A 17333-nucleotide genomic window follows, 5' to 3' on the forward strand; every position below is an offset into this window, starting at 1 on the left:
AGGTACTTTCGTTATGTAGTTTCAAAAGAAAAGAATGGCTAGTAAGTACACCTTATTGTTGCCCCTTCCCTAGGTATTTTCAAGGCTAAACCCCATCCTTGATAACTCCTTGATAAGACCTTTAGTTGATATGTTTGCAACATGTGTATGAAGTGCAGTACTAGTCAGACACATCTTATTTTACTTCATGATCATGGCACCCACTAATGACACGCTGTCTGGTGTATCACACACACACACACACACACACACACACACACACACACCTGCTCCCTGTCTGTGATCCCAGTTCTCTGTGATGTAGGCCTTCACAGGGTTTACTGCCCACAGTAGTTTGAGGTAGCACTGCTGCTTTTTTAAACGCTCCTTTGCCCTGCCCCTCCCCGTCTGATAAAGTGTGCCTTTGCTTGGAGGCTGTAAAGATAAAGGCCAGGGTGATTTCCCACCTGCAGCACCAGGCACAATGGAGCTGCCCAGCAGAAGCAACCCAGCAATTCTGCTCTAGCAACTCGGCTCTTATGCTTTCATATCAACCACCCACACACACACACACACACACACACACATACTCACTCACACTTAGTGAAACCAATTTCATATAAATCAGTGCTTTATTGAAAATGGTGCCAAGAAACCATAATATTCTATGGACAATGCAGTTCTCCACCATGACCCGTATGACTGTGTAGTGCCGATAAAGTGTGTGTAGATATATTCTCACAGTTAAGATCACAACAGGTATAACTCTAACATGTAAATAGGGTTACTTTTCTTTACAGTGCCAAGTGCATTTGAGAGGGAAGTATGTTGGTGTCACATATCCACAAAGCAATTTGATTTGGTGATTATGACTCCTGCCATACACATACGAAGAGCCAGAGAGAGGAGACTGACACATGGAGAGAGGGCGGTAGAGGCAGCACTTGGGACTGAAACAGTCAGACAGCTGTGACACAAATAACAGAAGGAACACATTACATCACTGAAGAACAGTGGATCAATGGGAGATATCGATCCAAAGCTCAGCTCTTTGAGGGTCTGTCTACAGCAGTCTGGCCAAGTGCTCACCTAATGCACGCCTTTACTCATCGCACTCCACAGTCAGAGAACGAGGGAGTGAGAAGATAGGCAGAGCGATAGATGAACAGAGCAGAGAAATAGCAGAAATATGAAAATGATACAATTAGTGCAAGGTGAGAAAGGTAGAAAGCTAATGTGGTGCACTCAGCTCGTGTTGTGAAGGTGGTTTATTTGTTTTGTCTGTGGTGTGGTCACAGACATTCTGGGCACTCCTGAGGTTGATGGCGCAACTGTGTCTGCCAGTCTTTTACTTTAATTTCAGCTAATAGCTCCTGGTTGGAGGTGAACTTAAGCTAGGCATCTCACCAAGGCAGCTTCGCATACTATGATTATGCCACAAGGCAGTGCCCTGTGGTACTCTCACTTGTGTAAATACAGAGCATGCTTTATAACACACATTTGTCTCTTCTTGTCCTTGAATCAGTATTGATTTGCACGCCCTCATTAAACCTGCACCATGCTGCTTGTTACACGGGTCTTGTGTAACATTCTGGAGAAAAACATAGAAGCTTTGCAGGTGGAGAGAAATTAGTTCTTACACTGCTTCTCTAAGGTTTCAAATGCCCGCAGTAGAGACTTAGCCAGCCTAACCTGTTGATGTGCGGTGAATCTTTCAGCACTGAACAAATAATATAAAGATGGTAGAGCTATCTTGGAACCATAAACATGTTTTAAAGGTGGCCTGATGGCTTCGAGTCTGTAGACAGACTCTTTATAAAGCATCATAAAGGGATTTTGGGAGGACCATCTCTACTTTGAAGTGTCCAAAACGCATCAGGGCTTGAAAGCCTGTTAAAAAATTACTTGGCGCTTTGAGGAGATCTATACACAACAATCCTATCATGCTCTCTTATACAGTGACGGAGAGGCAATTGTTGAGGATGCCAGGTATCCTGGTTGACTCTGAGTCTAGCTATCTGTGTCTGGAAGAGCACTTCACTCTCATCTGATCATATCTCTCCTTTAACTCTCTCTACTGATGGTAACTCCTAAGATTAGGATGTGGTGTTGAATGTTTGCCCTTTCTACCCCTATATGACAAGGAAGGAATGACTTTTCCCAGTCGTTTTGTGTGGCTAAGACACCAGGATACTATTGATCGGTCTGATGTCACCCAAGATATCATGAGGAACCAGAGAGTCCCTGGCGTCTTCAATTTGAGTCACACTCTCTTTATAGTGACATTTCCACGTTTAACCCTTTTAACATCAACTCAGCAAGGACAAGGATGCAGATAAGAGTTAAGAATTAACTAATATTATGATCAGACCGGGCATTACACACTCTCTGGGACATGAGGCATATCTAAAAGTCTATCTAGGGTGTCTGGCAAACAGGGTTTGTAGATGTGTGGTGATATTGTTTGACAAATTGTTCACATTTGATGAGGCCATAATAATGCAGGCTTGGTTGGACATGACGATACCTCTGAAATTAGACACTCTCCCTCTCTCTCTCCTTTTCTCTCTCTTTCAGTACATGCCTGATCCTAGTTCTATACCCTTACACAAATTAAATGTTTGCGGCAGATTTGCAGCAAACGTGTGGGTGATTTGTGGGAAACAAATGAGTTTACTAGAAAATATTGCCAGCAGTTTGCCCATGTTGGCCGCTAGAGGCAAACTTTTAGCAACATTGCCAAAAGCAAATTTGCAGCAGCTGTTCACCAGAAGCCTGACATTTCTGTAAGGCTAGCTAACTAATTTACATGCCTGGAGATGATGATGGGCGTTCCCTCAGTAGTGGTTAGTGTGGTGAGTGGGGTTAGCATATTAGCCTGTTCGCGTGGTGCAATTAAGCTGTTATGGTGTTTGTTGTGCTCTCAGATGACTACTGAATCAAGAAGGAGTTCAAGCAGCTCTAGGTCATATGGTGTACACTGGAAGAATCCCAAGTTCATTAGATAGATATAATCAGCGTGGCCTCAGGTCATAATGGCAGTTGAACAAAGCATGCAGAGTTCACCATAAGCCCATCTCTCTAGATGTCAATTATTTTATATGCAGTTTTGTTGTGCTATTGCAATTATGTTTTCATCGGTTTCTTAAGTGTCCATTTCCCAATATCAACTTGGTACTTTGATCTCTCTACCTGTCTTATTCCCAGGTGAGTCATTCTGTTTTGTTGGATCTTTTGGATAAATCTTGGGCTCTTGTTATTGTGTCTAAACAAGTCAGAGTTAGTCACACATACCAATGTGTGACACATCTGTGTATTACACTTCAACATAGTTTTGCATAGATTACTGTAAAACTTAAAGTGAATGGTGGGCGCTCGAATGAAAGGGTTTCTGATGTTTTTGCTTAATTCTAGAGTTCATGGACACAGGGGTTCCACTTGTGTTATTGTATTATGTAATTTTATATTCAGAATTGGAATTGGAACTTTAATCGATGCATTTGGAAGAATTATGGCAACATACCTGAAATGAAACTTCTGTCACATGTTTTCTTGCTGTTCTGTCAACATATTTTGGAATAACACTTTTTTGTGTTGATAATATTTAGAAATGAGTTAAAACTGTGGAGTAGGTCATTGACCTTCAAAAGCTCCATACAACCTCATCTATAGTGCCAGAGATCAGTGTTCCAAGTCTTTATCGTCGCCTATGGTGGAATGTTGCGTGTTGATAGAAAAGCCATTGATAACTGTCAGAGTCTATGTCAGGGTTCATGTTAGGGTTAGCTGCTCTGTCAATCAAGAGTTGCAAACACAACAGCTTTCCCTATTCTCTACAAGTGCTAGGTACTGAGGTACCCATACATAGCTCATGACACCTCCGAAGACAGCCCCCCCACATACCCCCCATACACAGTATACACACACACACACACACACACACACACACACACACTGGGTTCACCTGGTCGACCAGCTGAAGGCCGATCTCTCTGTCTGGCCTCGGCCCTGGTAGAGCTGGAGAATGTTTAAGTAAAGGGAGCGGCCGCCCGGGAGCAAATAAAAACGCCTTTACAGTCACTGCCACATAGAAACCTCACTTAGGGGATTGTGAAACACCCTTTATTCACTGCTTGTGTGCGGGAACAACACAAAGAACAGCTCAGGAGTTGACCCAGGCTCGCACCCAACAGATCATCCCTCTGCTCACCTCTCACCCTGCCCTTAATGACCCGAGATTCAGAAGAGTATTGATTTTAACCTGATGCGCTTAAAGCTACAGTGTGCTTGTTCTGGTGGTGATGGTGCTGTTTTAACTGCGATCGAAAGCGTTTTTTATTGGACGTTCTTGATCTGGGAAGCAAGTGGTGATTGTGTGGGGCAGAAAGAGAAAAGTCCAGAGAAATGTGTTTGTCAAATCTCTGATTAGGACTGGGCTGATAAGCAGGTGCTCCATATTGGATCTTTTAATAATCATGAGATCATATTTGTGAAATCACAGTGAGATTATTCTAGAATTACACCCACATCATCAGAAATCAGTCGCTTGTGGTATAGCTGCCATACTGATCCAGCTGTTTCATCCTGCATACGTTAAGGTAAATATGTTTAGAATGCCAGTATATAGAAAGTGTATGGGAAATGTATACTTGCCCGTATGGGTACACCTAGGTTTATTCCAAACAGCCATGCACTGAATCACATTTTCTGATTGTGTGCTTCATGTTAACAGTATGAATGTTTTAAATCTCTTGCCTCCACCGAAGTTGGGATGATATGGTCTGGCATGATATGGTTTGCACAGAGAGATACTGTATGATGCAGCCAACCACAGATTCTATTTAAAATGACTTGCAGATGGCATTTAGTCAGTGTAGATAAGGAACTGTGTTTTTCCATCAAACATGAGACGGCAGGGTACGTGTACGTGTGTGTGTGTGTGTGTGTGTGTGTGTGTGTGTGTGTGTGTGTGTGTGCCAGTCATTAATCCACTGTCTTAAACCATCAAGACAGGGTTACACAACCTCAGACAGTGGTGTCAAAAGGCAGTCAGGATCAGTTTTAATCCAGAGGTGCTAAGGACGGCTTCACCCACTGACTTCCACGGCAGGTTCCCATTGCATCAACATTTATTTACTTTCTGACAGTGCAGACCATGCTGATGGTTTTCAGGTGGATGTCAAGTGAGACATCCACCTTATTCAGCAGTAGGGAGTCTCTTAATTCGGCTCTTCGGCTCTAGCCACGTTCGTTACAAGTAAGTGAGACTGAGACGACTAGAGAATGGAAAAGAGGAAGTGGAAAAAAGGGCAGGTGGTGAATGACCGCTTATGACCGTACGACAACAGTATGATCCTCATTAATGGTAGAGGCTCAAAAAGCTGGCAGCCATGGCTATTGCTATGATTTTTTTTACAAACTTTTCTGAATTTCTTTTTAATAATAAGCATTAAACATAATTTATGATATAATGGCAATGCCACCAGATTCTGGGCTACAACTAAATGCATGGTTAAAAACCATCACCTCAACACCCAGCAGACATGTGCAGACATCAAACATGGGGTGGGAACATCCTGGCATTTGACACCGTTGAGATGTCTGGTGTATTAATAGGGTGAATTGTTGAAAGTAAATCTCTTGCATGACCCAATAATTGTGAAGACAAATACCACATCAGACACTGTTTAATGTTCTGAGAAAGGCCACAGATGAAATCATCCATCCTTTACACAATATTTTAAAAAGGAAAAACACCACTGGTATAGTGGCTAAACTTCATTTAGTACTTAGTTGTCTGAATTCAAATACTGACAATTCACTTTGGAAGTATAACTACAGTCAAAATTGAATATTTTGGTCATGGTCTGTTTAAGATCACAGACCATACCAGTTGAGTAATTAATTAGTAACTTAGCACAGAGTGCTCCTGGGAGCACTAGTTCAAGCAGCCTTTTAGCGGGTTTTTTAGATACTTTCACATTCATCAGCTAACATTTACTGCTTGTTTTTTTGCACCTTTTTTGAAAATGGCCTGTATATACCACCAGACATTCACCAACAATATTACTGAGAGGACAGTATTTTCATTCACCTCATTTGTTTCCACTGTTGTTGCCAAACCACAGGTGATCTCACCTGAACGAGCTGCCATGGATCCCCGGTAGTGAGCGGGCACGGGTTTGGCATGGGCCCAGCATAGAAAGAGTGGGGGGTCCTGGAGGTCACACAGGGCAGGCTTTAATTAGAGCCCCTCCCCCCCCCCCCCTCCATCCTGACGTTGCAGTACTCTCTTGGATGCTGTAGGGGGGAGTTTCTCTCTGTAGGCACCAGGCCACATCTATGGCGGAAAGCTCTACTGTCTAGGCACTCTAGACTTCACAGACTAACTTTTGTTCATCTTGTATGTTGTGTGTATTTAAAGTGCTGATTTTGCATGGTTACATAACAAAGTCCACAAAAGGATGCACATTCATGTTAAGATTGCTTTGGTAAGATCAGCTATTTGAGGATCAGTTATTCTCAATATCCCAGGACAATAGTACCAAATTAAGGTACTCTTACAAGAATTCTATAATCATTTGCCATGTTTAATATGGTGTAAACAGCATTCAACAATTTCCCACCAAAACCTGTTCGCAGGGTGCTGGAGTGGGACAGGCAACCACCATGATTGAGAGTGAACTGAGCTAATATGTGGCAGTTAATAAAGTGGTTTGTATGGCTCAATCTGCCATCGAAGAGATCTTTGAAAGATCTTTGAAACAGACCTTTGATATTGGTCACTATTCCAAACCAACTACCACATGTTTGAAGGGTTTTTATTTCATACCCATGGGGGTCTCTCTCGGACTCTTTCAAACACACACACACACACACACACACACACACACACACTTTAAAGTTTATTGTATTTCATTAAAGCATCAGGTCATATTTGCTCTATTGGATTATTATCACATTACTCTTGTCACCTCATTGATGGCTTTTTGTGAGAAAGGGATATTCATGTTTAATCATGGAATGGTTTAAGTTATAAAACAAAACATAGGCAATGTTAACAAAGCTGTAGCCTCTATATGCCCAATACAACCCTATACTATAAGAGCCATCACTCTATCAGGACAAGGAACGACAGAGGTGAGGCTTATTGATGGTGACCCAGCAGTACTCATCAAACGTTTATAAAAAAAATGCAATTTTTAAGCTGTTTTAAGTGATTTCCTCGCGCCGCCCCGCAGACCACGAAAAGGTAATTATGCCCAAATCAAGACGTTTGTTCGCGTTTCTGCATGACTCCATGGCAACCTCGGGTCTCCTCTTGCGCAAACGTTCAGAACTTGCCATCAGCAATTACCCCCTGATCCAAATAAATGATTAGCCCTTTTGATGCAAAGTAGTTCAATAAAAAAAATCTATAGACACCTATGCAACAATGAAATTAGAAGCAAATGTAACGACATCTGAAACTTGGTTTGAAATATTGAATTAGGCGCACAATGTGGCACACAATGCCAGGGCACTCTAAATAACGCGTGTATGTAGATAATGGCCATGTTAGTTATTAAAAGTTATTGCTAAGGGTTTGGAGGGGATGTAAAGAACAAAGGCTGCAGCATGAGGGGCATAGCTCTTTATGAGGCAGTAGCCATCACCTCCTGATCCGTGGGGATGTCAACATTTTATGGCACAGCCTTGGTTTTGTCATCCGCCAAGTCTTAAAGGCCAATCATAATTGTATTTATTCCGTAAGATTTTTTTTTTCATTTTCCTCCCTTTCATGATTCGCTTTGATTAATGGAATGACTTTCGAATAGAGCATCATTCACTGCAGCAATTATTGCATCCTAATTAGAGAAAAAAGTTCTACAACTTCTTAGATAACGATGTAATAACATATGCACTGGTCACTGATAGATGCATGGTTATATGACCATGCACTTTTTTTAAATCTGCGGTAAAAGCTACCAGGTGGATTACGGCATGTATAACATGGTATCATGTTGACTCCTTAATATAAGTGACTTCATGTGTTCACCGACTACTGCCTACTTTTCCCAACACTTCGTAAAAAAAGAATTAGGGGTAAAGGTGTAAGTTGTGTGTACCCAGCCCCTCCCGCGGAACCCACCCTTCAGGTGAAAAAAAATCTTTAAAGATTTTTGTGTGTCTTTTAAACATCAGAAGGGTTTGTCTGGTCGAGCCAATCACGTCCCTCCCTGCCATAGATCGCAGCTATAATACATAGGAGTACAAGCAGAGCCCTCGCACTAGCGGCAGTGGCTTCAACTACCCTAAGGTTCCGAGGCCAATTTTCTACCTTTCCCCGTATACGCTGTAACCACCCACCTCCGATGTGCTCCGTTATCAATTCGCAGTCTCTCTCATTTCCGCACCTGCCACGGTAGGGATCGGTCTGGGGCCCACGCTTAAGCTGAACAAGAGGTGGAGGCAAGGACATTGCTTGGAAGCGGAGAAACGAGAACGCAGGACGAGAGATCCGTTCAGGGTCCGGCGCAAGATTTCAAAAACGAAGCGAGGACTCGACTGAGATTCATTGGAAGAAATGCTGCTGTTAACGAGAGTCGTGCTGGTCGGTTTGCTCTGTTTGTCCTTGGTGTCGTCCGGGCTGGGTTGCGGTCCAGGAAGGGGCCACGGCAGGAGAAGACATCCGAAGAAGCTGACGCCTCTTGCTTACAAGCAATACATTCCCAACGTTGCGGAGAAGACCCTAGGGGCCAGCGGCAGATACGAGGGCAAGATCACACGGAACTCTGAGCGATTTAAAGAACTGACTCCCAATTACAATCCCGACATTATCTTTAAGGATGAGGAGAACACCGGCGCGGACAGGCTCATGACACAGGTAGGGTGAAAGCCTTCCCCCCTTCTTCCTACTTCTCCGCCTAGACGCTGTTCAGTCTCAGTCTCTGATGCTGATAGTAGACAAGAACCACGGGCCACTACATCATCCCGCCCGGCAGCTCTTAAAGTCTATAAAGTCAGAGCTTTTGAAACTTCAATGCGTCAAAGGTCTGTTTTATTCCCTCTGGGCATGTTTTTTTTTTTAGTCAAGACAGGGCTTTTCCTAATGAAAGCGTGCGATCGAAATGCCATCAAGCCCAGGCAAACCGGCGGGCTTCCAGTTTTCTCTCACTGAGACAGGCTCTTTAAAATGTTAATGTCTCCCTCTGCTCATATAGATATATGCAGTGTATCCGTATTGAGTTGTTGGACGCACATTATCTCTAAATTATGCAGTGTTGGGTGAAATATACATAGGCTACCGGCACTATGCATTTTTAAGATGTAATCTCTGATCTACAGTTAGTGCATAGCCAAGTGTAGAAAGTATGACCCTCTTGACAGAGCATTGTCAATCACATGACATCTAAATATAGACAAATTAAAACATGAAGTCGTTCAGTCGGACATTTGCACGGATTTTGCAACTGGCAGTGGCTGTTTATCAGTGCATGAAAACATTGACATTTCTTTGAAAATGTTCCGAATACCACAGCTCCTCATTCACAGGGCGGGACAGAGCCAATTAGCGCGATGATAAAAAAAAAGAAATAATTAAATAAAAGAGAAAGCGCACCGACGCGCCTTCGCTCCTCGCACTGCGTTTTGCTGCTGTGAGAAGATGTGGAGAGTAATATTACGCATTCGGCGCAAGCAGAACACATAGATATTGTTTGGTTTGTCACGGAGATTAGTTTGTGGACCATGAGCAGACGTCTTGTGTGGATACAGAACCGCAGGATCTGCTCGCATTGCGGTGCCCATGGTAAATATCCAAGGGGTCAAAATTGTATAGCCCGGATGTGTCGCATCCAGCGGGCTAGCCGCTGGACTACATCCTTGAGTATGTTTATCAAGATTGTAAAATTCGGGATGTGTTTTTTTATCAATACGAATCTACACCGTGTTAACTTGGGCATTGCAACCCAAGACAGAACTCAGTCTTTAACAGAGAATGAACGCCAGTGAAGCAAGAGCGGCGCGCGCGGCAGTTTCCCCTGGACCGTGCGCCATGGGCACGAGCTCCGATTAAATATTCACTCCTGCGTGCGTGCGTTCAGTCTCTGTTCGAAACGCTGGTTCTGCTTTATTGGGCGACATATTAATTCTGGACATGTTCAAGAACTGGGGGTGTCTGAGAGACGAAGACAAATCTTGATTTTCGAGTCATTGATGTAGATCTAATGTGCAATGTTTCTTAGCGCTCATCCATCACCAGCAGATGTATGTGCGCCACGCAGTTAGGTGCGGAAAATATTACAGGTTTTTTTCTGTGCTCAGTTTACTTCTTAATGGTATCAGGGACTTAATATGTTCTAGACATTAGCATTATTGTTGTAATTGGTTGAAAATTTCTGGACGCTATCCACGTGCCAGCAGCGAAACATTGCGCAGCATATATGACACACCAGTAGATGTACACCAGCAGAATCAATGGTATTTTTAGTCGCATTTAGTCAACAATGAGTGTAAATCATTTTCAACTCTGTTTTTGGCACCTTGTTGCATAAAATGAAAATGGTAGTGTAACTCAAGCAGCCGTCCTTCTTGGGAACCGGCTCCCCCACATGGGATGCTACTCTCACAGCATTATTAAGAAGCATTTGAACTTCTGACCCTTTGCTGTTGAAAGCAAAAGCCATGGATGAATCCATTACAGACACACTAAACGGCTCAACACAGAGAGCTACAAAATGTATCGATCTAGGTGATTGTGTGACATGTAATCTATCGGAATGCAAGAAACACACCTGCAACATAAAGGGCGAGACAAGTTTACAGCTAGTTCAAGCGGAATTGCAGATCTTTGCAGATGTGTGTGTGTGTTTATGCTGGACGGGCTGTGACACTGCTCATTTGTCGTCTTTAAAAAAACACTGTTTGTCTACAGAGTTGATCTAACTCATCCCTGCAAAAAATCCAGCGGTCCCTTTGAGTCAAACACTGGTGATTTTAAGGACCCGTTAAGATGATTAATTTCGTGTCTGGTTCAGTTTCCTTAGGTGTAAATCAAGCGTTGTTAAAAATGATCTTCCAGCAGCAATCCTCCAACAAACCCCTTTAGGCTACATGCGTCTAGGAAAGTTAACCAGACAACCTGCAAACTGCACGCCCCAAGTCACTGCATAGTTAATTTGATAATAATACAAAACAAAATAATTGCGACTGCTACCAGTGGCTGTTACGGCGGGGAGAAGGCACCACTGGGATATTTGCAGTGACAGGTACCCGCTAAGTATTTACTCTAAACCCAAATTATTCTGGGAGGAGATTAAGAAACGTCTGCAAGCGTCGAGGCCTGTTGAACAAAACTCGGTCTCCGAGTACAAAGCGACAGCGGAAGGATTCCCGCTGCGCTTCACGGTGACTGAGCAGAATTGGGCTTGATTTGCGGCACACGACCCAATGAATTAATAAAGACTTTAGGCTTCACGGCTCTTGACTCCCGGCAATCCCGCTCAGAGTGTGCAGGGGAAAGGTTTTTGGCATGTCCCACTGATTTTTGCCTCCTGCAAGTGCCACAAGTGCCTCATATGATAACTGGGCCCCCGATATATCAGAATTACGGATGTTTTACTGTTTTGTTTGACTAAAGGAAAACTAGAAGGAAACTGAGAGTCGAATATATAGGAGAGTGTTGACCTTGTGTTTACTAGAGGGTTTGATCCGTGAAACCCATGTGTGCTCGTGCGATCATACTAAATGACTTATTACAGGTATTTATATTGCTTAACAACGTCTGTGGGAATATTTTAAATAGTTTTTCAAGAAAGAGCTAAAAGACCCCCAGTTAAGCAATCATGTCACGACCCAAGAACAAACTTGAGCCACGAGAATAATGAAAGTTCCCTCTCTCCGTGGGAACGCTGAAAGGTCTCTTTGTGACGTTTTATTTGACATATTAGTTAAGACTGAGGAAGAGTCGTCCAGGAGAAGGCCAAGCATCTGATGTCAGGGTCCCATGAATGGTTGTCGGGTGCGCCATTCAAATCACCCACCATATTATTTATTTTATAGCTATGTGTGGCTTTTCCTTTGCTTTTTTTAGTGTTTCATAATGAATAATTTATCCTAAGAAAATACACATAACACGAGCAGCTATTAAACAGCATCTTTCAGTACAGGCACAGAATTATGAAAGTAAGGCTCATTCCATCAGAATGGAGACAAACAGGCCTTGGCATGGTCACACCTCTCCTGGACTGGATCTATATGTTTTAGGCCAGTGAAGCGAACGCAATGCCTTATCAATATTTCATTGCCAGCGATCTTAGATGTGCCATCCGACGCTGCTCCCGAGACAGAATATTCTAGCGGGTAGAGAGTCAAAGAGGCCAATTCCTTAGAAATAGAGACTTGAAATATTTCTTAGGCTTTTGCTTCGGATAAGGGAAAATGACAATTGACCCTCGGCTCTGTTTATCTATTAAATTATGACTGGAATTCTGAGGTCCTTGCCGGTTTGTTGCAAATATCTAAAATGTTAAGCACTTTAGCGAGTCATTTGTCAAAGTAAAGCTTTCAAGAGCCGATAAACCTATTCGAGGGTAGAAAAAGGGAAATGTTTCACCGCCACGTGACATGCATGAAGTCCCCGTGGTGCAAAGTATTTGTCTAAAACCTGAGCAGCGCATGCCATTCTGGCTTTTCAGAATAAACAAACCTCTCTGTTTAAGTACACTCGCGTTAAAAAATCCAGCGTCCCCAACAGTTATATGCACAGCACGAACCAAGCAATACATTAGAAGTAGGCTAATGTGTATTGGTATGTTTTATACCCTAGACCATACCCAACGTCAGATCTATAGCCTTTATATATGATGTATGCTTTAATGAAGCGTCAACACATAACTAACACCTGGTTGGCTCTTCTTCTCTTTGACATTCTGCAGAGATGTAAGGACAAGCTCAACTCGTTGGCTATCTCGGTGATGAACCAGTGGCCTGGCGTCAAACTACGCGTCACCGAGGGATGGGACGAGGACGGCCACCACTTCGAAGAATCGCTGCATTATGAGGGCCGTGCCGTGGACATAACAACCTCAGATCGGGACAAGAGCAAATATGGCACCCTGTCTCGGCTAGCCGTGGAGGCTGGCTTCGATTGGGTCTATTACGAGTCCAAGGCCCACATCCACTGCTCAGTGAAAGCAGGTGAGAGTGCGGTCAGTCAAATCCCCACCCAGATTTCTGTTAAGACACCCCCCAACGTGCGCGCGCTATGCACAGCTAACATGGATTCAGTTTACGCATCTTGTGCGCAATGCAAACTCAGGGTGGTTGACATTTCTCAAAATAACTGTTTAGAAGTGACACCGATTTCATGCCATGGCCAGGAACTACAGGCTGAAGATATATGTGTTTTTTCCCCTAATCCCCTCAATCTGACAAGTATAAATGCACATAAATGCAATAAACCTCCCTCTAATTAGCTAACCGGTCAGCGGCTTGTACAGTACTCTTATTAAGGCAATGGAATGCATTCATTGGGCAGGTGTTCAGCAAGGCCTAACAGAGACCCCCTACCTCAAATACAGTAGTTTACTCATCTGAAAGTCTTGAGTCTGCTCAAGATACATTTCATATATATATATTTGTGGACTTTACAGACATAATACCTTTTAAATCCTGTCTTTCAGTGCAGTGATGGCATAGGCTGCTTTTATTAGTGTTTATTTGGGTAATCTAACCTGTTAACATAGTTTTGTCATCACCACCGATAAACCAATTCCAGCCATTAAATGATAGCTAAATCCTCAACAGGTACACACATTTTGTCGACTTCAGTCCTTGTTTGGTTGATGGTTAATGTAATGGTTAATATAATCAACATTCATCTGTATATTATGTACAATAAGCTTTCACGTGGACAGCCTGTACCAGTGATGTTAGTCTGTTAGCTGTTTTGTGTTTATTTTACCTGCCATACTGAGTAGCCTATAATACGATCTTATATCGCCACACTCTGTTTCTATGAAGGAACCACGTCTGTCTGCACCAGTTATAAACATATCAATGCAAGTGGTAGGCCTAGGCTATCCCATACCCTGCATGCAAACAATTACGACACAACTAATGGAACTGCTATTTAAAATTACATTGATTTGCATCCAATTGAATTAGACCCAAAGACGGAATTAAATGGTAAAACATTTTCAAAATTATTTTCCAACTGAAAATATTGGAGAATTTACGAAGTGTTCCAAATTGTGTAATGTTATTCTGTGTATGCAAAATGTGACGGATATCAGGCAATCGTTATTATTACTAGATCTCTTTCTAACTGCTTTTGCTAAGTATTTTCCATAGGGCTCACGCATTCTAGTCTTTCACTTGTTCAAAAAGATTCGATCCTCTGGCTCAGTGCCAACAATAACCGCTGCTTAAGTTGCTCTGAGAGACGCGATCAAAATTGATGTCCTCTCCGGGTGCACAGCCCGTGTTTGAAGTTTTAATGGCAAATCTGCTATTTAAAATTCAAAACACAGGGGATTGAGATAGTATTGAAGTCTGTGTCATTCTGGGTCATGTGACTTTACAAAAAGGATTTGGACGAAGCAAGGCTGGACTTGCTCGGCCAAATCTGTTTCTCAATTGTCACCACCTTATAGCATGGCCCGGAATCTCATGAGCAGATTAAACGCAGGAACATTCCGAGCTATACAGCTCCATTCTCCGGCCCTGTTTGCTGAGCGTGTGATCCAAGAGATCGGAATGTGAAGAGTTTCTCCAAGTCCAGAATTATTGTCACCAAGATTGACAACAGAGCGAAAGAAGCGGTAGAAAGGGGGACATTGATGTTAGGCTAGCACAAGCATTTAGGGCCTCTGGCCTCATTTAAATTCAAATCTACATCTTGAGAGGCTTGGAAAAGTGTCTCGACAGGATAAACACTGTTTGCCGCTCACGGGGTTCCTCTTTTCGAGATGCGTGTGAATTGTCACACAGAAGTTTCTGCACCTGAGCAAATATGAGCACAGGAGCTGGGAAGGGCTAAGTGTCCTTTTCCAAGAGTGGTTCTGTACACAAATTGCATTATAATGACAATGTTATTCTTTATTGGTTTTAATTAGTGCAGAGCAGGCTTTTGTTACACCCGATGTCCGTCCCAGCACAGAGCTGAATGTCGAGGATGAGACGGATCCTGCGGAGAAACGTAGGGCTACCACCTGCGTTATTAAAGCCCGAACTGCCCTAATTAAAAATCAATATAGAACTCGTATTGTCATTCAAATGTAGCTTGTATAGGGTAGCCTACGCTCTCCAACAGGGACATGTTCTCTTTCGTCCTCCTTCCCTCTTTCTTGGCTGGGATGGTGATTATCTTTCCCATCTGTATGTACACACCTGATCCATAAAATGTGCCTAGACAAGAGCCTTTATATGTATGTATATTGACGTTTTTATATTTCACACCAACAGAAAACTCAGTGGCTGCAAAATCTGGAGGATGCTTCCCGGGCTCGGCTTATGTAACCCTGAAACACGGGGTAAGAAAAGAGGTGAGAGATCTGAGACCTGGGGACCAAGTATTGTCAGCAGACATCGCTGGAAATCTCGTCTACAGCCCTTTCATCATGTTCATGGATCAAGACTCGACGACACGTCGAGTGTTTTATGTGATTGAGTCAACAGCGCCCAAGCGCAAGATCATCCTCACTGCGGCCCATCTCCTGTTTGTGATCAGCAACTCCACGGAGGACCTCAGCACCATGACGGCCACGTTCGCCAGCAAGGTCAAGCCCGGACAAAGGGTCATCGTTGTCGATGATAAACACGCTCAACTGAAGCCTGTCATTGTGGCTCGGATTTACACGGAAGAGCACGAAGGTTCCTTCGCGCCAGTGACAGCGCAAGGAACGATAGTAGTCGACCATGTACTGGCCTCCTGTTACGCAGTTATCGAGAATCACAACCTGGCGCATTGGGCATTAATGCCACTAAGGTTGGGCTATCATCTATCCACGTTGTTACTCCCCAAAGACCATACCAACTCTAACGCCACCGGGCAAGAGGACGGAATTCACTGGTACTCCAAGCTTCTATATCAAATGGGAACGTGGCTCTTGGACAGTCACGCTCTCCATCCTTTGGGGATGTCATTATCCAGTTGAAAACGTCAATCGGATATAACAAAGAAAAAATAAGACCAATGTAGGAGAAAAAAAGACTATGTAGAATTTAAAACAGAAAGAGACAAGAAAGAGTCAAAGGCCCCTTACGGAGTTGGGATATTTATTTCATTGACTTTTACATGTGTCATTTTCAAAGAATAAATGGAGCCTTAAAAGTTTTCTTTGAATAATTTATTCTCATGTGAACTCTCGCTGGTGTCACACAAATGGATTCTTATGCAGTGTGACCAGCCAATTGTGCAGAATCTATTTTTGTATATCTCAAGTAAGACGCAGAGAAAAAGAACATGTAAAAAAGAAAGAAAGAGACAAGACGTCTTGACAGGTTGTAATGTTCTGTGCATATGTGCAACTGACTGTTATATTTTGGGGGACAACGCAAACTTCGCTGGGGTCCATAAATTATATTTTTATACACAGAATTGTAAATTAGATTTTGACAGATCGTTACAGAATCACGTTTCGTTATTTGAAATAGTGTAAGATACGAGAATATATTTTAATTTAAATAGTTGCAAAAGTCTTGGCAATCTTGTGCTGTTTTTCTGTGTTCATCAAGACTTCTGTTATTTTGTAAGATTTTGGTTCAGTTGTTAGAGTTGGGCAGATCTTTCGTCTCGTAGGCTATCTGCTGTATACTCTCTTTCCCTCGGTCTCATTGTGTCTTCTATTTCAGAAATGCACATTCTGATATCTCAGTAACCATATAGCCTCGTAGTAAAAAGCAAAATGTTTCGTTGAATAAATTAATAAGTAACTCATGTAAATTTACTAAAATGTATTTTTTCTTTTCATATTTTGTAATAGGGAAATAGTTTTATAGAAATAAAATGCGACAAGATGCACAGTTTGGATAGCTTATGATAGCGTGACCGTATCAGTTTACTTTCATGAGGGCAATGTGTCAAGCAATGTCTAGAGTTTATTATTTATATGTTTACTATAAAAAGAGATAAAGAAAATGTTCAAAGTTGCAGCTGTTATTATTTTTTATTTGCAAGGGGCGTGAAGTGAGCACCACTGATATCAGATTGACAGGTCAAACTATCGAAAACTTGCACTCAAAAGTCATGACACCATTCAATTTTCCTGGAAAGTTGTTAGGCCTACTACAGCCTATATTCTGCACTTAACATATCACCAGTCATTTGTATTCTGTCGATGTCTGCTGCCATTTCCCTTAAATAATGCATA

The 17333-nt window shown here is 42.6% G+C and overlaps 1 protein-coding gene across 1 annotated transcript; it reads left to right on the top strand.

Moving 5' to 3' along the window:
• Positions 1 to 8241: 8241 nt before the first annotated feature.
• shha (sonic hedgehog signaling molecule a) lies at positions 8242 to 17333 on the top strand. The gene is made up of 3 exons (XM_076291250.1): positions 8242 to 8845; positions 12897 to 13158; positions 15427 to 17333. Exons 1-3 carry the CDS (start codon positions 8546 to 8548, stop codon positions 16116 to 16118), a joined length of 1254 nt encoding a protein of 417 aa, XP_076147365.1. The 5' UTR covers positions 8242 to 8545; the 3' UTR covers positions 16119 to 17333.

This window comes from Alosa pseudoharengus, unplaced genomic scaffold (genome assembly GCF_046254945.1).
Source record: "Alosa pseudoharengus isolate Yale_2024_CS ecotype anadromous, Long Island Sound unplaced genomic scaffold, YU_APseudo_1.1 YU_APseudo_1.1_scf_18, whole genome shotgun sequence".
NCBI classification, from domain to species: Eukaryota; Metazoa; Chordata; class Actinopteri; order Clupeiformes; family Clupeidae; genus Alosa; species Alosa pseudoharengus.

What these genes read in the sequence shown, in the direction of transcription:
- shha (XM_076291250.1), top strand. Translation starts at nt 8,546, where the DNA reads ATGCTGCTGTTAACGAGAGTCGTGCTGGTCGGTTTGCTCTGTTTGTCC. An exon ending in CGGACAGGCTCATGACACAG is followed by an intron (nt 8,846 to 12,896) that starts GTAGGGTGAAAG and finishes GACATTCTGCAG; the next exon opens with AGATGTAAGGACAAGCTCAA. An exon ending in CCACTGCTCAGTGAAAGCAG is followed by an intron (nt 13,159 to 15,426) that starts GTGAGAGTGCGG and finishes TCACACCAACAG; the next exon opens with AAAACTCAGTGGCTGCAAAA.